The sequence below is a fragment of the Onychostruthus taczanowskii genome, unplaced genomic scaffold (genome assembly GCF_017590055.1).
Source record: "Onychostruthus taczanowskii isolate IOZ18803 unplaced genomic scaffold, ASM1759005v1 scaffold23, whole genome shotgun sequence".
NCBI classification, from domain to species: Eukaryota; Metazoa; Chordata; class Aves; order Passeriformes; family Passeridae; genus Onychostruthus; species Onychostruthus taczanowskii.
Window position 1 is genome coordinate 5252988 of NW_024499573.1, and position 20991 is coordinate 5273978.

The following is a 20991-nucleotide window of genomic DNA, read 5'->3' on the forward strand; positions in this document are numbered from 1 at the left end:
GGAACATGCTGCTCAGAGCTGCTCTCACTTCTTCTGAATACCTCAACCTCCAGCTGAATTGGAGAAGTAGGTGTTGAGGAGGATCAGGAAAGTTAAGTCTGGTGGGACAGGACAAGCAGCAGGTGTATGGGGCCGCTGTGCTGATCAGCTGGAGCGTCCCTCCTGGAGACACACAAAGCATTAACCTCACCAGTGATTATGGCCTCCTTATGTTTCTGCTTATCTGAAACAGCAGCATCCCAACAAGTGAAAGCACACTGTAGCCAAATTTGTAATGTTTGGCTATGTGTTCCCAAGCATTTCCTGTTTGGAAGCAATTTACCTTGTGTGTTTCTCAGCTCAGGGGCATTAAAAGCATCCTCAGGTTTTCTCTGCCTCTCTCCCACACGTGGTTTTCTGTCTGATGCACTTTGTACATCCATGTACTGATGCTCTAGCATGTGATGTATTTTAGAGCAATTTCAAGCTCAGCCTTGCTTTCCCAGGTCAGACTCTTCCTAGAGAAAATCCCATAGGAAGGTGTTCCTTCATGCAATGCATCTCCAGAGAGCTTAGCAATGCAATAGATACAGACTGCCAGAAGTGCCTTGTTTTATTTATTTGAAGTAGATGGGGTTTAGCTGCCAATATGCAAGTTTTGCTGTTTTTCGCTTTTCAGCATAATTACCTAACTGTGGAGATCCACAAGGAAATAAGGGAGGAACCATTATTTAGCCAAAGGGGGACAGTAGCTGCAGCTGATTAATAAGTCATGGGTGCTTACTAGCTACTAGATTTTCATGTATTGCCTGCAAAGGTGTTGGAAATACAAATCAAAGGTTAGTGTCATTGGATCTAACTGAAGTAAGGATTTCAGGAGAGGTGCCCCAGAAAACACTGCTGTATACTAATGAGACAAAGCCAGACTTCAGCTTATTTGTAGAACAGACACATCGTAATTGCCCACTCCTCATCCCAGGTTACCACAGCAGCTCTCACCGGGGGAAGCAGAGCAGGATGCCTTGCTTCCCCGTGCTCTCAATTGAGTTTCCTCATGCCATTTATAGATGGATTACATTCAGACAGTGGAAATCAAATATTTATAAAATCATATTTAGCTCATTACCTTATGTTTCAGTTGAGAATTTTGGGACCAAACATTAAGTCTGGCCTTGAAGAGGGTTGTCAGTGCCTGGCAACATAAGGATGTGGACCAGCAATAATAGTAGTCAGCCATAAATAAAGAGTTTCATCAGATTGGTGTGTAAATATGATTAAAACTTCAGAGAGCTCAAGTAAAGAGCAGACTCTTGATAAGTTAGTTCAGCTGGATGTGGCAAGAGAAATTTGCAAAGCTTATGTTGCTGTGTGTGGTTGGAGATTTGCCTTCTGTTGACCAAGGGCTTTGTGGACTTTTTGTGGATCGGGTGGCATGAGGCTCCACACTGGATTTCTGCTGGCATGTGCCCTGTGAGTGAGGGCACATGCTGCTGTGCAGAGGCTGAGACCACATTTAACATTAGCCTGGCTTTTATACACTGTGTCTTCCACGGGGGTGTCCTTAGAAGTGATGCTCAGTGCTGGCATTGTTGGAGTCTCTCTGAAGGGCAAGGATCCACCAGGAGAAGTGCCAAGCGTGCTGTGCCAAGAGCCACTTGGAGAAAGGAATGGGTATTTAATGGGAGTGTGATGCCTGTGCCCTGGCATTTGTGCTTTAAATGATCTGGAAGCCTCTCCTGGTGTTTCAGAGTAACTTCTCTTCCTCTCACCCTTGTGTTTCTGTATTCCTCATTCCTGCTGCAGGCCATTGGACGCCCACACATGCCAGCCTACTGGTCTCTGGGATTCCAGCTCTCCCGCTGGGGCTATAACAGCCTTGATGTTTTAAAGGAAACTGTCAATCGCATGAAGCACTATGACATCCCATATGTAAGTAGGAATCTTTCAGTGTGTGTGCTAATGCTACACTCTGAAGTGAGTAAAATTATAATGGAGGAAAAGTAATTGTCTTACAATTTGTATTGTATAATAAAACGACATTCATAATTTTATGTAGTGGGTTTGCATGTAATATCTTCATAATGCTTAAAAGAACGTTTAAAGTGGGCTGTGAACATCATGTTTAAGTGCTGCTCTTGGCTGCATAGCAGGTGATTTTGGTGTGGATTTGCTGTTATGCAGTATGAGGTGCTAGCATTTTAAAAACAAATGATGAAAACAAACTTCTGATGCAGATCACTGCAAAATAGTTGCTAAACTAGGGCTTCTACGTTTTCTTGTAGTCAACTGCTAGGATTACAATTACAGTCTCTTAGGTTTCATTACATACATTAGTTGCCTTTTAGAAATACCATTGCATGCATTCTGGGTTCTGTGAATACTTCAGTCATAGAATCATAGAATAGTTGGAGTTGGAAGAGACTGTTAAAGGCCATCTAATCCAACCCCCCTGCAATGAGCAGGAGCATCTTCAACTAAATCAGGTTGCTCAGAGTCCCATCCAACTTAATCTTGAATGTTTCTAGGGATGGGGCATTCACCATCTACCTGTGCAACCACCTCATTGTAAAAAAATTCCTTCCTTATATCTAGTCTGAATCTACCCTCCTTTAATTTACAACCATCACCCCTAGTCCTATTGCTACAGACCCTACAAAAAAGTCTGACTTCAGCTTTCTTATAAGCCCCTTCTAGGTGTTTAAAGGCTTTAGTAAGTTCTCCCTGGAGCCTTCCTGTCCTCAGGCTGAACAGTCCCCTTTGTCTCAGCCTGTCCTTATAGCAGAGGTGCTCCAGCCCCTCTAAATCATTTTTGTGGCCCTCCTCTAGACTTGCTCCAAGAGATCCATGTCTTCCCTGTCTGAGAACTCCAGAGCTGGACAAAGTAATAATGTAATTTTTTACTTGGAAAATGTTTAGGATGTCCAACATTATGATATTGACTACATGGAACGTCGCCTGGACTTTACCTATGATAAAGTGAATTTTGCTGGTCTGCCAGAGTTCATGAAGGAGATGAAGAAGAATGGAAAGCACAATGTTGTGATTCTGGTAAATTAATGATTTTGCTAATTATTTCTCCATTTGTAAGAACTATTTCTAGCATAGTCTTCTTAGCACTACCTAGGTGCTAACACATGTATATTATTGTAGCAGATTTTCCATTTTCTCATATGTTGAGAAGAGCTGAAGAAAAAAGTTTTCACAGATTTAATTTTCAGAAGTGTTGTCTTTATTTGATATCTCTCTTCCAGTATCATCTCTATACCAAAACATTAATTCTGTGTAACTTTTTCCCCACTCAGTTATGACAAATTTTGCCTCTGAGTTGACATTGCTTTCATGCAATTCTTTCCCTGAAATGAACAAATTGATTTAATACACATAGAAAAATAGCTGAATAGTGAAAAAATTCTATTCCTAATCACTCTGGAATATATTAACTACAATCCATGTTTCTTTGTACTTACTTTTTATCTAAGTTAATGTGAGAGATGATTACTTGTATGCAAATTTGTGGAAACTGTATGTTGAGCTTCTAACCAAAACTGGTGTATGGCGAAATGAATTAATCTAGATACAAGTGAAATTGGAGTTTTCCATCTTCCCCAGTAAATTTTTCTGACAAAATTTGCTGTTTTTCTCCAGCACTTCCCTGTACATGTCCTTGTGCCAAAATGACTCTGTCAAAATAGCTAAGTGAGCACCAATGGTGGCAAGGAAACTGGAGACCAATTTAATAAAAATTTAAGTAAAGATGAAATTAAATGAAGTCCATTGATAAATTCAGAAGATCTTGCTCTCCAGGGTCCCCCAGCAGCTCAGCAGTAGGAGGGCTGCACTCCCCAGAGCAGGCTGCAATTTGTCCTCCATAACCACTGGGGGCATTTTAAATTCCAGCAGGACAGATTCAGGGCAAACCTTAGGGTGAAGCTGCTGGTCTGCAAGGTGAGCTGAGCAACAGACGTGATACACTGATTCAAATAAGTGTATTCTCCTTCAGCCTTTCTCTGCTAGGCTAAACAAACATATTTACCTACAATTATATTGATGGCTCCTGCTTTTAACGAGGCCTGGATTCAGTTAATCCAGCTGAATCATGATGGACAGGTCATTAATGTTTGGACCCTAAGTCAAACCAGTTCTTTTAAAATAAGGGCCATGTTCCTCTTCTTGCCCTGGGGGTCCTGTCAAAGGCTTGTGGAGAGAGACTGAACAGCAGAATCGTGAATTGTGGTACAGTACTGGTGTATCTGGAGTCAAGATAAGAAAGACTACTGCAGTTTCCTCATCTAAAAATTACATTATCTTGTTAAATAGATAGGTTAAGGCAGAAGTGCCTCCCTCCTGTCCTTATTTTTTCCTCACAGTTTGTTGTGAAGTTTAAAACATGACTGAGGATGATGGACTAGTCAGCACCACAGATAGCTATATCAGTGTTTTCTTTTTAATTGTGAGTTTTCTGATCGTTTCTTTAAACATACCTTTTATTATTTGCCTAATCTTTGCTTTGGTGTTCTATAATTTCATTTCCTACTAGGACTCTCAAACAAAACCACACAGCCTAAGTGATCAATTACATATTGATAATGGAAACAGCAGTATGCATACAGTGAATGCTGCTTGCATACAGCAGTATACATACAGTGAATGCTGCTTGCTAGCCCTTTGTCCCTAAAGATGCCTTCCCCTGAAGGTTCCATTCTGAGAAGCTCGGGGGTGCAGCAGTGAAATCAGTTTTCATCAGTGACGGTTCAAGGCACAGTGTTTAAATAGTAACAGATTACTAAGTCACTTTGATGGAGAGAAACTTTAAGACAAAAATAGACCCAAATTAAATGGATACATCATTGTAAATAACTAAGCAGTAGTGAGCACATGTGCTGTCAGGATTGATTGCTCTTTCTAGCTCTTAGGCAGTTTAGGCTCTCTGTAACCTCAATACTGCTCTAAAAATTGTCTAATCTCTTAGAGCTGTAACATTAAATACCACATGCCTATTTATTGGTTTATCTCAAAATAGTTTGGAAAACATTAATATAGGAGCAAAATACGAAGAGTTTGGGTAGCTCTTCCTATGCACTCTTGCATTTCAGTAAATGCATGGTAGTCATTTCTTCATCATCACTGTTGGGATGTCTCCAGTTGTTTTGCACTTGCCACTGGGTATGAAGCTTGTACAGGCAAGCAGCTGTGGTTCAGTGGCTGGACTATATTATCTTCTTCCTTATGAGTTTAACTTCAACAACATTTTTAAAGCTCTTTCAGTTTCTCAGATGGCAAATTCTGCAGCAGTGCAGGTAGGTGTTGCTGTATAAATTCAGCTGTTAGACAGATGCAAGGAACATAGCAACTCTTAATTCATGCAATGAGCTAGTGGGAATCCAGATAGGAAGCCTTTCTTTCATCTTTCCGCTAACCTGTAACAAGGCCTGTCTTCTGCTCTGGTTCTTTAGCCAAGCTTGTGAAAAAAGAACAAAAGCTGAGCTAGTCTGTCCTTCATTGTTTGAAAGTTAATGAGAAGTATATGTTGCACTGGTACTGAAGTTTTCTATTTTCACTTTATTACAGTTGCTGATATCTCTGTCAATATCTGTCTGTTAGCATTCTTAGCAATGTAAAGTATTCCCCTACTTTGAGTCGGGAGGTGGATCAGTGTGAAGGGTTTCATTTCCAAGTGACAGTGGGTGCAATCAAAGCAAATGTAATCCAGTTGAATATTGAAAAAACAATTTTCTATTTAGATTCCCTTTGGGTAGTGACAGTAATGGGTGAGTTCCCCAAATATAGCAGATTTTGCCTCCCTCATGATGCTTTCAGGAAATGGGCTCTGACTGCAGCCAGTTAGTGTCATGGAAAACCTCTAGTAAATGGATTTAGGGAATGGGTTCCATCTGTCATCTCAAGACTTTGGTCACAAGCAAAGCACAGATCCTGACAGCCAGCAGTACTGACACTGGCAGCCTGCCTGAGGATGGGACCCCGAACTCAGTTGTGCCACCATCACTGTGGTGGCTCTGCTACACCAGCAGGAGGTCTGCTCCCCATGCTTGCACCCAGTGCTGAGTATTGTATTTGTGGGGACCCTCGTGGCAGGAAGGAATGATTAATCTGACTCCATGTTCTCAGAAGGCTAATATATTATTTTATGACACTATATTATATTAAAGAATTCTATCCTCTCCTATACTATACTATACTATACTATACTATACTAAAGAATACAGAAAGGATACTTACAGAATGCTAAAAAGATAATAATGAAAACTTGTGACTCTTTCCAGAGTCCCGACACAGCTTGGCACTGATTGGCCATTGATTCAAAATAATTCACACCAGAAACCAATAAGACAATCACCAAACACATTCCAAAGGAGCAAAACACAGGAGAAGCAAATAAGATAATTATTGTTTTCCTTTTTCTCTGAGGCTGCTCAGCTTCCCAGGAGAAAAATCCTGGTCTAAGGGATTTTTCAGAAAATATGAATGTGACAGCTGAGGGCCCTCTGTGACTATGGTCACCTTGACAGTAGTATGGCTCCATTACTGTAGCCTCTCAGTGCAGCCCTACAGCGCTTCCTCTCCTAATCTCTTTCAGAGGCCACCTCTATTTAGTGGAAATTGTGACTTTCCACGTCAGCACCTGGTCATCATCATTGCACTAAGTAATTGTTTCACAGCATGTTTCAGCTGTGTCAGAACAAATATATTATCTTTAGAAACAAAGAAGTTCTAAAGTAACAATGAGTACATTGAAAAATTATAAACAGTTTTACTAAAGAGGATCTTTAATGAAAGACCTTGTATACTGTCCATTAATTTATACTAAAGATAAAAACAGCTAGGAATGACATAAGTGATGAAATACTTGAAAGTCAAGAGCAACATGCTTGTGATTCCACATAATGCTCAATATCTTTAACATTTTCATGTCCAATTGTGTGAGCTATAGAACCAAAAATTTCCAGAGATGAGTTTTTATGGATGTGCATCAAAAAATAAGTTTGGAGTGGGGCCGCAGGTGGAAGTGCATCAGGCTGGGTACATACTGGGGGCTCACAGGTCTTCAGGCAGTCAGCTGGAATTAAGGGTGCTCAGCACTTATTCCCCAAAATGCTAAAAAGATAAGTGAAGATTTAACAGACATGAAACTCCTTCCCCACAAACAACCCTTTCAGGCACAGAGAGCTTTTGTTTTCTTTAGGGCAATACTAAACCTGCATAATGTATTAGATTTATGCTCTGGAAAAACCTTTCAGCTGAAGGAAACCATAAGTTTGCATTAGGAGTAGCTAATTAAGCTGACTTCTTCTAGCCTGCATGTCCCTTGAGAGACATCTTTACCACAATTATAAGATAATTATTGCAGATGGACAGTTTTCTCTTGCAAAGTTGGACTATTGAACAAATTAAAAATGTAATGGACGCTTATAGTCTTATGGAGGTGACACTAGAGCTAGATAAAGCTAAACAAAATTTTGGACTTAAAGTAGGGATGTAGCTGTAGCTTTTGTTGTTGAGGTATGGAAGAATACACTTCCCTCACCAGGGCTATAGTTATCAGAGGAATCACAAGTAAATCAGGCAATTAATTCAGGTATTTAAATGAGATTTAAAACAAGCCTTTAAAGCAACTTACCATTTGGGGTATGATACTTTTTTCTTCTTAAGACATTTATTAGTTAAACTTCTATCACATTTTTATTGAAGTTCACTTAAATTATTGCACAAGCTACAACAGAGTGGAAGAATTGTTTCAATGGTGTTTTTCTCTATTGTGTTGTATAACTGAAAGGTTTTGTCTAAAGCAGAATCTGAGGAAGTGAGGTTTTCCAAGAAGAAAGTAAAAAATTCCATTCTAAAATGGCTGCAGTCTTTATGTGTTCTAAAAAACACAAAGCAGATAGTTGCTTCCAATTAGGGTTGTATTGCAAAGTGCACTTACCTTCTTTTGGTTGCAGCTGACTGCTGGGCAGAGTTGCAGAGTACCTCTTCATTCACTGGCATCTCAAAGTATTCCTAACTTTATTGCTTCCCAGCATGGTGGGTGGGCCTCCATCATCGCCAGGAACTGGTCAGGCTCTCCTTGTATCAGCTTGGTGGCTACTGCTGGTCATCCTGAGGCAAAGAAGTTGTTGGTGTCAGTATCAGGGCGGCAGTGGGAGGTGGTGACCCCCCCAGGCAAGAAAGGGGCGGGAAGGACAAGCTGTGGGGTGTAAAATGCTGTGCTCTTGGTGCCGGGGGAGAGCAGAGGTGTGAGCCCCACAGGCAGGTGTGAATTAGGTTTCTCTGCGTCAGATTGGCATAACATATCCTTGTCCAACATTGGTTTGGAATGGAGGGCTATCAGGGCCCTTTTGAGGTTGGATGTGCCCAGCTTCATGCCCAGCTTCAAGCCCTTTGAAAAGTTTTATTTATTCCAGCACTGAGCTGTTGATGCTGAGGCAGCTGGAATACAGACTGCCTTGGAGGAAACCCAGGGGTGCTCAAGTGTGGGAATGTCCAGCATAGCACCCAGCCACAGCAGAGACCTTGGTGGGGGGGAGTAAAATCTAGTGCCCCTCTTAAAATAATTTGAACATAGAAAGTCTCATAAAAAATAAACATGAGGGTATTTAGTAATTTCACATTGCTTTTGCCTTACACAAGAAATACTCATGACATATCCTTAATGACTTTTTCTAAATTACGTGCTCTCAGCTCGTATTAAATTTTAATGCTGTTTTCTTCCAATATTTTTGCAATCAGCATTAAGAAAACAGAATCCAAATTTTTCTAAAGTATAAAATAGAAGACTAATTGTTACCTCTGGGATTTCAATAAAGGAAGTGTGATTGCTCTTTTCAGGACCCTTTCATAACCAAGGATGAGGAACCAGGCACTTACAGACCTTATGAACTCGGCCAGGAAATGGGAGTATGGGTGAACAACTCTGATGGCGTGACTCCTGCTGTTGGGCAGGTGGGTTTTTTAACTTTGTGATGCCTTTTTTTTTTGTATAGTGCTGCTTCAAAACAATAAAGCAGCAGTGTAATAGAAATGGGAAAATAACCAGGATTTACCTATGTAACCCCCTAGGCTTGGCCTCCTGGAGATTCTGTGTTTCCTGACTACACCAACCCCAGGACAGTGGAATGGTGGACCCAGTTGTGTCTGGAGTTCAAGGACGTCCTTGACTACGATGGCATCTGGATTGTATGTCTCATTCTATCTGCCCTTTCTTCTTTAAAAAAAAAAGAAAATTAAGATTTTCACATGTCTTACTCTCTTTATTAAAGGATATGAATGAACCATCCAATTTCATGAGAGGCCAGATGCCTGGTTGTGCTGATACTGAAATCAATAATCCTCCTTACGTTCCTAGTATGTATAATAGTATAATTTAATTGCCACTAATTATTTATTAATATTATATTTTTATTTCTATATTATATTATATTATATTATATTATATTATATTATATTATATTATTAATATTATCATTTCATTGGGGGGGTTTGTTTGTTTATTTGGTTTTCTTGTTTGTTTTGTTTTAAACCTGGATAGGCTATATTTTAGGGGGAAAAAAACCCATTCTCTGGCTTTCCATCTTTCCCTGCCTGTTCTGTATGTTCAATTATATATTTGTCAAGACTCCAGTGGCTCAGCTTTCATGGAGTGTCAAAAACAAGCACTTTCCTCTGTCCAAGGTTCTGCCTTGTGAGGTTCCTGTCCAAGGTCCTGCCACGTAAGAGGGCTAGAAAAATTACCTTCCCTGCCATTCTCTGAGCAACTGGTCCACATGAGAAAAAGGGCTGTAACTCATCTACAGACTTATGAAGTAACCCTTGCCACTGCTAGTCTTAGAGATGGGCAGTCTCTGCCTTCTCACAAATTATGACAAAGGAGATGGTGCTTTAGTTCAATATATTTCCTTTCTCTTAGGAAAGAAATTTTCACTGTGTTACTAGAAATGGGCTAAAAATAAGTTTTAAAATGTCTAAGCCTATGGGAAACTTACAGGAATGGGAAAATCTCTTCCAGTAGCTGCGTTAATGATATGCTCATTCTTCCCCAGGAGGCCATGAGTACCTATGATTATTGCCAGTGGTGTGGCAGTTAATCCAGCCAACATTTCCCCAGGAAAGCCCAGATGCCTGAGCAATGTTAATATGCAGTAGGAAGCTGATACAGAGCGTTGGAGTATTAGCGTGGAGTATTGGAAATGTCCCCTTTTTCCCTTCAGGCTTTTGTACACTCATGAGAAGTCTAAATTTTCTTTATTAAATGGCTTTTTCTTTTTTATTTTTTACTTTGAATATAAGAGATACATAAGCATAACAAAAACACGACAAAATATTAGAAAGAGACTGTAAATTTTTGAAAGCAGGAGAGCTTTTAGTCATGATTTTGGTGTTTGCTCTCTTTGTGGGGTAACCACTGCATACTTACCCTGTGGGTCTTGACCAAAGCCCAGGAACTGATGAGAATTTCCCCCTTTGCCTTAAATTACCTTCATTTTTTATCAGCCTTCAGAGCTGCATAAAAGATGTGAGACAGTGGGCAAACTGGCCAAAAGAGCAGAGCTCTCTTTACATCACAGATAGAGGACTGAGTGAACCCATGCATGGCTTCTGAGCCATGCAGCTGAGCTCTGTGGAGATCAGCATTGACGTCTGAGCCACCAGGAGGGACTCGTAGAATCCCTAGAGGACTACATGACATGTAAGGACACTGAGAGATACTGAAGACAGGTGTGTTTTGAGCCCATTTTCTCTGCCTCCACTCATGCACATATGCCCCTGCTTCTGCTTGTGACTCAGTGTTAGAATGATATCATGGAATCATGGATGGGTTTGTGTTAGAAGGGACCTTCAAAACCATCTTGTCCCAGCACCCCTAGCCTGGGCAGGGGCACCAGACCAGGTTTCTCGAAACCCTGTCCATCCTGGCTTGAACACTTCCAGGGGCATCCACAGCTTCTCTGGGCAGCCTGTTTCAGTGTTTTGCCAGCCTCACAGGAAAGAATGTCTTCCTTGTATCTACTATAAACTTACTGTCTTGAAACCATTACCCTCTGTCCTATCACTTCATGCCCTTTTAAAAAGTCCCTCTCCAGGTTTCTTGTAGGTCTTGTTTAGGTATCAGAAGGGTGCTCTAAGGTCTTCCCAATGACTTCCCTGGTATTGTTCTTCCTTCTGCAGCCAGGAGCCCTAGGCTTTACATCCCAACACGCAGAGAATCTATTTTGAACCAGTGTTTAAGGGTTTTCCTTTCTATTTCACTTTGTAGAATAGGTGCCTGTTCTTAGCTGTCCAAGCCCTTGACTTACGTAGGCATCAGAGGTGCCCTAAGCTGTTTAGTCCAGTAAGACATTAGGACCTTCCCAGACTTAGCAGAGTTTTGGAAGCTCACTATAATCTTAGGTGATTTCATCTGTGCAAGTCCCACTCCCAGAGCCTCAGGCTCTTTGTTAATGTAGCCTTCAACCTCCTTATCTAAATTTTATAACCATGATTACACATAACCATGGTTTGAACTTCTGGTTAAAGCCAGATGCCCTTCAAATCAATTTTCTATAAAACACTTTATACTGAAGATTAATATGCAATTGTAAAATAATCAGTATTACTGAGGCAGAATACAAAATACTCAGAACAAGAATGAAGCATGAACCTATGATTCATGTGGTAGCATTTTCTCTCCTATCCCACCTTAAATTTATAGGGCTAATAATCAAGAACCACTGGGACATAAAGTGTGACTTTCAGAAACTTAGTGTATTCAAAGACATATCGGTCAAAGTTACTTGGAAATTGCCTATAAATTAAGTTATTTCTGATGTAGATCACCAACACTGTAGTTTTTGTGTCTAAAGATCCAAACACAAGGATTGTAGCTGTAGTGGCACAGCAGGGCTGAGAGGCTAATGGGATTTCAGGTACAGAGAAATTGTGATAATGAACTGCAACCATATAGGAAGTGTGATTAGGCAGGGACATTGCTTGTTCTTGGAGAAATATTTATAATAGTGCATGCACCTAATTAAGCATGAAAAAAAAAATTTTTTTGAGAATTCACTTTTGTTTTTATTTTGAGAAAATTTTATTATATTTGCAACTCCATGTCTAAAAATAAATATAATGTTATCTTGGTTTGAAAGACAGCTGCCTGCTAAGTAAAGCAGGAGCGTCCCTTGGAATGGAAAATGTAACCCCTCTCCCTCCAAATTATTGAATTTTGAAATTAAGGGGCTCTCAGGCAAAGATATGGGAATAGCAATAGCAATTCTTTACCAGTGTGTGTACCAAGGCAAACAAAGCAACAGCAGCTACAGCATCAATGGCAAACAGAGCCGGAGCGCGCTGACAGCCCCTGGCCGCGGCCCCTTCCCCTCCGTGCAGTTCCGGGCACGGCCGGCAGGGGCGCTGCTGCTCCCGGCGGGCGGGGCGGGTGCAGCGAGTGCCCCGCGCCTGCAGGGGGCGCTGTGGCGTGGGCTCGGGATGCGCACGGCAATGGCGGCTGGGCCCAGAGGGGAAGGGAGGGAGGAGAGGCTTTGCCCCACAAACCCTGGGGCAGCCGATCCCAGTGCCACAGCAGGACTCTGTGAAGCAGCAAGCTGGGCTGGCAGGACGTCTTGGCAGGCAGGGAGTGAGGGGCTACAGAGCAGTGCTGAAGAAGCAGTAGGGCCGAGGCAGCGGCGGCCCAGCTCCCAGCAGGGCAGGGAGAGGCGAGCTCAGGATCCCGGGCACCCGAGCAATGGGGACAGGTCCCTCTTTAGTGTGGTGGGTGTTAGTAAGGTCCCAGTTCCGTGACTGCTCTCACGAGCAGAGGCTCACCCATGGCAGAAGAAGCCGCTCTGGGCTGGGCTCCGGTGGCAGCAGCGATTCCCTTCCCCAAGCAGCAGCTCCGAGCGTTCCCTTCTGAAGCCGAGAGAAAGAGAGCCAGCAGCTGCCCCAGCCCTGTCCTTTCCCTGCCCAATCCTCCTGGTGTATCTCCCCTTGGAGAGAAACTCCCAGATAGGAGAAGTGCAACCAGATGCCCTCCTCCCCTGAGCTTGGCCGCTTCTTTCGTTTTTCTTTGGTACCCAGTCATTAGTGTTTCCTAGCAGCTTATGGGAAAAAATTCCCTAAGTAAAAAGGAAAGAAACCTAACTAATTCCCAACAAATGTATAAACATTTGTTTATATGTTTGTATAAACAAATTGACCTGTCCAATTCCTGCTGAACTTAATGAGGCACTTTCATGGTGGTTACCTGAAGAGGGTGGAAAATTTTTTTCCACCAAATGGGCTTTGCCAACATCTCTTTGATATGGGATCAAAGACCAGGCAGCATATGTGCAATATTTTTACTGTTAACTAAAATTTGTTTTTGTGTAAAATAATATATTCTTAATTCAGCAAAGCAGAAGTTTTCTTTCTATTACTTACTAAATATATGACACCTCTACAGATATTTTGAATTATTGGACATAGAACTTGAAATTAATTATCAGTGTTTACTCAGTCCTCTCCCCTCTCCAAGGACACGTGCCTGTCTGCAAACAAGTATTTGTGGCTATGTACTAACCTCAAATCAGTGCAGGTCCAGCACTTCAACTTTTCCCAAATATTTTGGTTGTTTTCACCCCTGAATGTGTAGAAATTTGAAGTGACTTGAATTGTGATGTATATGATTTTACAGTGGTTTGTATCATTCTCAGGCATCTCTGATCGTTCCCTGGCGGAAAAGACACTGTGTCCTGACTCCAAGACTTACCTTGGAGACCACTACAACACACACTCTCTCTTTGGCTGGTCCCAGACAGAACCCACTTTCAAGTAAGTTTTCTAAATATTTCTAATCAGATTCCAGGTGATTAAAATGCATTTTAAAAGCCACTGTTGTTACCTGGAAAATCTGTAATATTATTTAATAAGAAACAGACCCATGGCTTGCATTATTGTTTGCCATTTAGTAAGAAGTTTCAAGAAAAAAGAACCTTGGAACAAGGAACAGAATCCTTTCTAATTTTACTTTTCTCAGCTAAATCAGGATGTATGTATAAGGCCTAACTTTAAAGCTGCTGTTTTTGTATATCTAGAGCAAGATGCTCCTGTGCTCTGTTAGAGCTTCTCATGAGCATTGGCAGCAGAAGCAGCCTTGTGTGGTGTCAGGGGTATTTATCTGTCCCTTCACTATTGTGGTGGAGGAGCTTCTGTCACTGTCAGTGGAGAATCCAAACTGTACATGTCCCCTGGCTGCTTCTGGAGCTGCCTCTGGTTCCTGGCAGGCAGTGCTTTGCAAATTGGCCTGGGGCTCAGTTGGTTCAGGAGGTTAGAGCTGCATTGCAGCACAGTTGCTGTCAGCTAGTGTAAAACTCATTTTGCAGCTGGGAAGCACTCAAAACCAGCTTATGCAGGCAGACTGTTGCCGTGGAAAGCTAGCTGTTGGATTAAATGAAATGGGCAGAGCATGCCTTTTCTAGCAGGGATTGAGCTAAAACAGTGGGAAATTTCATACCACAATGGAAGAGCCAAAGCAGGGGTCCATGTGTGGCCTGTTTCAGCATTTAGCACTCATTTTCAGAAGCTGGATTCTGATAGCATCCAGAGGTCATGGTTAAGTGAGCTAATTCTGGTGTTGATGTGTTTGTATTTTATATGCCAAGTCCAGGGCAAAGGAAGCCCTGGGAAAAAACCAGAAGTAGTTTGCTAGCTCTTATGGGCCTGGCTGAAGCACAGTTCTGCTTTTGAGAGAAAGAAAAGGAAGCCCTTGAACCCTGGACTTCTTCCCATGGTTTCTGGGCCCCTATTCCCCAGTCTTCGAAGAGATCCTCTCAACAAACTTGTTTGCTTGGCCAAATGTGGAGAAGACCACCAAAAGTATATGCAGGGGTTGATTTTGCTGCAAAGCTGGGAGACTTTGCTGAAGTGTTTTTTGTACATATTTATTTGGGTTTTCCAAATAGATTTTCTTTCAAGGCTGGTTGTATATCCCTTCTGCGTTCACTCTTCACAAAGAATATATTAAATGAAATTACTGACAGGAATATTTAGCACCCAGCATCAATTGCAGGATATTGGATGAAAATGACTGACAATTTCATAATCATATAAAGAAACAATTCTAAGAATTATTCTAAGGCAGACAGAGAATAGGAGATGTGTCATCTAGCCTGTGTCAAATGGTTTGAATTTGAATACATAAACTAGCAGCAATCAGTTTGTGCATAGCTTAATGGCAAGAGTTATTTGCACATGATATTCTGTAAATAATTTAAATCAACAAATGCATTTGACAACATTAGGACCTGTTCTGCAATGGTTCATGAAAGACTGAAGTTATTCAATAAATTACTTGTTACAAATTGTTTTTGCAGCTCTGGATCATAGTTGAGTTGATCTGATATTGCCCTCATTAGCACCTGTATTTGCACATGGAGCCAAAGACAGCCAGAGGAGAGCACTCCTGCTCAAGACATCCCTGAAAAGCTCCAAAATAACATTTATATGAAGCACATGGAGTCTTGTGCAGTTACTGGCTCAACAGTGCACCTGCAAACCAGAACCAGCAGGTCCCTCAAGGTTAAAGAACTGCACCTCTTGCTGCATATGGCCCCTAGGGTTAATACATCCAGTCTTCCATGAAAGCTGTTGGGTTTTTTTGCTTCAGAAGCAAGTGTTGAAGCACTTTAAAGTCTCTGTGCCATTACAGACCCAAGAGCAAACATTGGGCCATTATGAATAGGGGTGAAAGAACTCTTGATGAAATACCATTAATAAAAGGAAGAAAGAAGTAGATGGTGAACAACATGATTATTATTTCATGCTAGAATTTCCCAGAGGATCTAAGCTGTGTTGCCCAAATCATAGTGAAGCAGAGTTGGATTTGAGTTCCTGCAATGTAGAATACTGCAATTTACAATTGTATGCAAAGAGGATCCTATTCTGAGGAATTTTTTTGTAATAGATTTGTTAGTAAGGCACATTCCCTTGATTTTCTGGTGATACAGCAAAATTATTTTCAAAAAGCAAAGATAAATTCATTGCACAGCTAATTCTGTAATGAAACCTCATATATCAAAAAAGACAGGAAACCAGAGAAAATACTACAAGGGTGGGGTGCCATTTTGAATTATTTCAGGTTTGTTTTCTGTATTGATTATTTATTTTTTATTAGATGTTTTGATATACTTTTGATATTTTTGTGTGGTTTTGGTTTTGTGTTTTGTTGGGGTTTTTTTTATGTTTTTAATTCCTGGGTGTTGGAACTTCATTTACCAATACAAATCTCTAAATAAATCCTGTGTTGAAAAAAATACATGTTACATTCTTTTTTAGGAATTCATTGGACACTTAATTAAATACACTAGTATAGAAAGGAAATTATGATTTGAATTTTCATTTCGAGACACTGCTGAGAATAAATTAAACACAAAACATTATTTAGGAAGATTAAAAATACCCGAGGCAAATTGTTTAGTGAATCAGATAGATTTTTTTGTTTGTTTTGTTTTGGCCACTGTGTAAATCTTCCTTTTATTTGCAGTTTTGCAGCCACATTTTCACGTGAGTAGGGATCACAATAATAATTGTTTCATGAATAATACCCTTTCAGATAAAATCGTGCCCGAACGCTCGGGTTGATTTGAAGATGTTTGGGTTACCATTCTTGTTTTTGATGATCTTGTTGCATTTCTTGGCAGTGTTGTCCAGCAGGCTACTGGAAAGCGGGCATTTGTCTTGAGTCGCTCCACGTTCGTTGGCAGCGGCAAGTACGGCGCTCACTGGCTTGGTGACAACTTCTCTCAGTGGAAGGACCTGCGCCGCTCAGTCATTGGAATCCTGGAGTTCAACCTCTTTGGCATTCCCTATGTAAGTCTGGCATCCTCTAGGCAGGTGCTGGCTTATACATGATATCACTTCAGATTAGCTCAGATGTTTTCTGAAACGAGCCGCTTGAGGTGGCCAGCAGTAACAGCCTAAGGAGCTGCGGATTAAAAGGCTAAATGTCAGTCTTGGCTGCTGAAGGGAAACAAAAACAGCACTGCAAGATTTGGACTGACTTAATGTATGCCATCCAAAGCTGATCTCTTTGTATTACGTACTCTATGATTAGGGCTCCTTTATATATTTCTGGGTTTGCAAGTTGGGATGGAGAATTTGAAGAATTATTGAAATATGGTCAGATCTTCCACAGTGAACTTAGTGCTCTAGGAGACCGTACAACCTCAGTCCCAGAAAAATTTGTATCATATAGAGATGATGCATTATTATAAAGTAATTAGAAACAGGGATTCTATTCTTATAAAGTAATTGGAAACAGGGATTTCTTTCCAAAAATTATTTTTATTGGCAAATTTCTGTAGTTTCTCATTTGTGGGCCTCAGTCACAATCACAAACACAATTTAATTTTTCCTTAGATTGGTGCTGATATCTGTGGGTTTAACTACAACACTACCTATGAACTCTGCCTGCGCTGGATGCAGCTTGGCTCTTTCTATCCATTTTCCAGAAATCACAATTCGGAGGGAAACATAGTAAGTAAACAAAGTTACATAAAGCTGTAGCCTGTGATTACAGTTATGTGGACAGTGATTTGTATTGCTTTCTCCAAAACTAACCTGCCATTCTTGGGTAAACTGGAGCACTAGGTGAAAAGGAGTGCTGCACTGAGAGCAGGAATTACACAGTGAAATGTAAATTTTTCCCATCTATAATGTAAAGATAACATAGAAACACTGGTCTTCTCATGCTATTGGTAAAATTCATCTGTTTCATTTTTACCTACCAAAGCCCAAGTTTTATTTAAGAGCCAGTGAGTGTTGGGATATCTTCCTACTCCCTTGATTGCTACAACTTTTGTTTCAATACTTCTGTAGTTACAGTAAGTATTGCAGGGAGAGCAGAGAGATCATTATATACCATGCTTGCTGTTTAAAAGCAAGTTACAAACGTGTGAGAATTCCAAGGAGAGGCACCAGTAGCGCCATCATTATCAGCCAAGAGGCAACCAAGACCAGAAAAAGCTAATGAGGCCATGAGATGAATGAAAAAGTGCAGCTTTAGTCCAGATTCGTGCCCTGGTTTCAACACCATAAAAATCCTTTAAAGACTTGTTGCAAACGGAAAGAAGTATCAGGTCATTTCTTGCTATGAAGTTGGAAGGTCTTGCAACCTTTGTAATCTTTCTGTGTTTACCGTGATGAAATGGTTCTGCTTGTTCAAGAAATGTTGGGGTTTTTTCCCTTCTGTAAACTGATCTGTGCAATGCTGGAGCTCAGGTTAATTGCTAACTTTCAGTTTCTTTGAAGTTGCATCATCAAAGTGCTGCAACATTTACACTCCCAGGGAGACCTTTGTCTCTGCATGAAAGTATTATGGATGTTCAGCAATTGGGCAAATGCAGGAATAATAAACCATGGTACTATCATTAAGAGGGTCAGGAATTAGCCTGTAGATCCCTGTGGTATTTCTTTGTAGGAGAAGAAGTGTCTGTGAGGTATTGGCTGTTGATGTTGAGAAATATTTTCCATTTGCCTCTCCAATAAAGTTAGAGGTGTACATATATATATATATATATATATATTTATATTTATGTGGTTGCTTGGCCCTTTGAGCATGCAAACAGAGTCTGACCTGGGTGAGTGGATATCAATCTCATATGTACAATTTAATAAACAAGAAGAGAGGAATGGGTCTATATGATGGGTGCTGCAACTGAGAGATATAATTGGTTTTATTGGATTACTTAAATCCATTTAAAATATTGTGTTCACAGAAAGAAATGAACAGGCATTTTGGGTGACTCAGCATCACCTAAGAAGTCTGACTGGTTTTTTGTGAAATTAAGCAGTGTTTGTACAGTGTCAGAACACTGGTAAAAACATAGTGCAATTTTTGAAATAATAGATGGATGCTCTGGAGCTCAGGGCCAGCAGGGAGTATTCTTAGTGAGTAATTCTGATATAAACATAATAATGGTGAAATTTTACTTAAATATTGAATTTAATTGACATTAGGTTAGTGTTAAAATAAAATCTTAAATACCCACTTTGCCTAATTCATTGGGTATTTCAAACAGTTTAATTAATATTTTTCTTGTCTGAAAAGCACTAGATAAAATAAAAAGCTTTGTTACTTCTGTTACTTTTGCATTTCATTATCCTTGTAATTCATCATATGGTCTTCAGCTTTAATGAGCAAATTGAGTACTCTGGAAAGATTTCATGAAGGAGAAAGGGAGCCATGTGATTTGTGAGCTGGCTGTTTACACTGGAGAGGTTGACAGGAGGAACTGAAGGAGATGCAGCTCTTTCCCATATCAGCACAGCCCTTGGCTGTGTGCTCTGCCTGCCATCCCAGGGGAGAGACAAGGTTGTGTTGGAGTAGGACTAAAACCAGCCAGTGAATACAGACAGGCTGCTCCAACCTGCCCCTGGATGGTGGCACCCAGTGCATGCCCTGTCTCACAGGAGAGCATTGCTGGCAGTGAGGAGCTGAGGGGCACTGCTGATGTGTGGGTGTACTGTCAGTCAGGGCATCCTAAAATGGGGCACGCTGGAGGAGAAATCAAGCTTCTTGAATAGATGAAATGTTTTCTGTACCACACACAGTGACTTTGGTCGCCTGTTGGTTTCAGCAGGGTTATGAGTTTACTCTTTTACCTAGACTTGCCCTTATATTTGTGGCCAATGTAATTATGCTTTTGACTTTGATCTGCAGATTATCAGTCTTCCCTTTTTCCTGTGTTTCATCTCCTTTGTCTGAGAGGGCTTGCATCTGCAGGATAAATTAATTTCTAGATGCCGGGTATCTGTTCCTGAGCACAGGCATGGAGCCCCAGCTTCCCTCTCCTCACAAGGTTAGGGGTGGTTGCAGAGGGCTCACATACATTGTGGTGGGGCCTGATCACTTTGAACTCACTGGAATTTTTCAAATTAAGAATTTTATACAAATGTTAGTTTGGGAATAATGGATGTTGTTCTTAATATATCTTGCAGTTTGCAAAAGTGCTTTTTCTTATTTAAACACTCGCTTCTGTAGCATCATGCCAGCCACAGCTCTCCTTATGCTGCCCACAGTTTCTCTGCTGAGTTTGTTTCAATGCTTAGTACAAATCTAAGCTTTTCCTGAACAGGAACAAGACCCAGCTGTGTTTGGAGATGCTTTTGCCAAGATATCTCGTGCTACTCTTCGGATCAGATACTCTCTGCTGCCGTACTTATACACGCTGTTCTACGAGTCTCACGTTCACGGAGGCACGGTGGTGCGCTCACTGATGCACGAGTGAGTTTGGAGTCTCTTTTTCATTCTAATTTGCTCACAAGTAGTTGAGCTTTTATGTATGCACTGGTTGATATCCTTAGGATCATAGTCACAGTATTATTATTGCATACTCTCTTTTAAAAGAACAGTTGAACAGTTAAATCAATCAAGTTATATGCACAAAGATGACTCTTAATATATGCAATTAATTTCCATTAATATATAACCTGTATTTGTTTCCAGTGGGGGGAAAAAGACAAACTTAAGAAAGAAGAATTCCGAAAATTTGTAGCCTTAGGCAGATATGTAGTTCTTTTTTATTTAAAAAATGAGAGTCACATACCTGTATTTTCTGTATTTGAATGAAATCAATGGAATCTGTATTCTGATCCAGAATGCTAAAAGGCCTCATACAGAGAGTCCAATGATCCACAGCATTTGGTTTTTTTTCCAGTTAAGCACTTGGATCTGCATGCTATCTGTGAAACGCACATCTGTGTCCACAAATTGCAGAGAGCAAACAGAGATAGAGATGTTTGAGGGTAGAAGCAGGTGCAAAACTGAGATTAATAAATGGAGACTGAAAAGCCCCTTTGAAAATTAAGCTCAGATTTTTGGAATAACTCATATTTTCTTTTCTGGAAGAAGCTGGAATCCAGCTGAGGTTTAGTTTCCCTGTCCTGATCTTTTAATTAGTTTTTTACCTGCTTTTGGTTAATTTTCTAGTTCAGAATGCTTTATGCAAAGACTTGAGCAAAAGGAGTGCAAACAATACATATGAA

General features: G+C 40.7%; 1 protein-coding gene across 1 annotated transcript in view; it reads left to right on the top strand.

The window, feature by feature from the left end:
* LOC121336306 (maltase-glucoamylase, intestinal-like) overlaps nt 1-20991 on the top strand; it is a 73109-nt gene that overhangs the window by 22315 nt on the left and 29803 nt on the right. Inside the window, exons 8-16 of the mRNA XM_041405325.1 lie at nt 1783-1908; nt 2896-3027; nt 8824-8937; nt 9055-9171; nt 9255-9339; nt 13662-13779; nt 16647-16815; nt 17365-17481; nt 20082-20230. Of these exons, the coding sequence (XP_041261259.1) occupies nt 1783-1908; nt 2896-3027; nt 8824-8937; nt 9055-9171; nt 9255-9339; nt 13662-13779; nt 16647-16815; nt 17365-17481; nt 20082-20230 (1127 nt within the window). The remainder of the gene's footprint in view (nt 1-1782; nt 1909-2895; nt 3028-8823; nt 8938-9054; nt 9172-9254; nt 9340-13661; nt 13780-16646; nt 16816-17364; nt 17482-20081; nt 20231-20991) is intronic.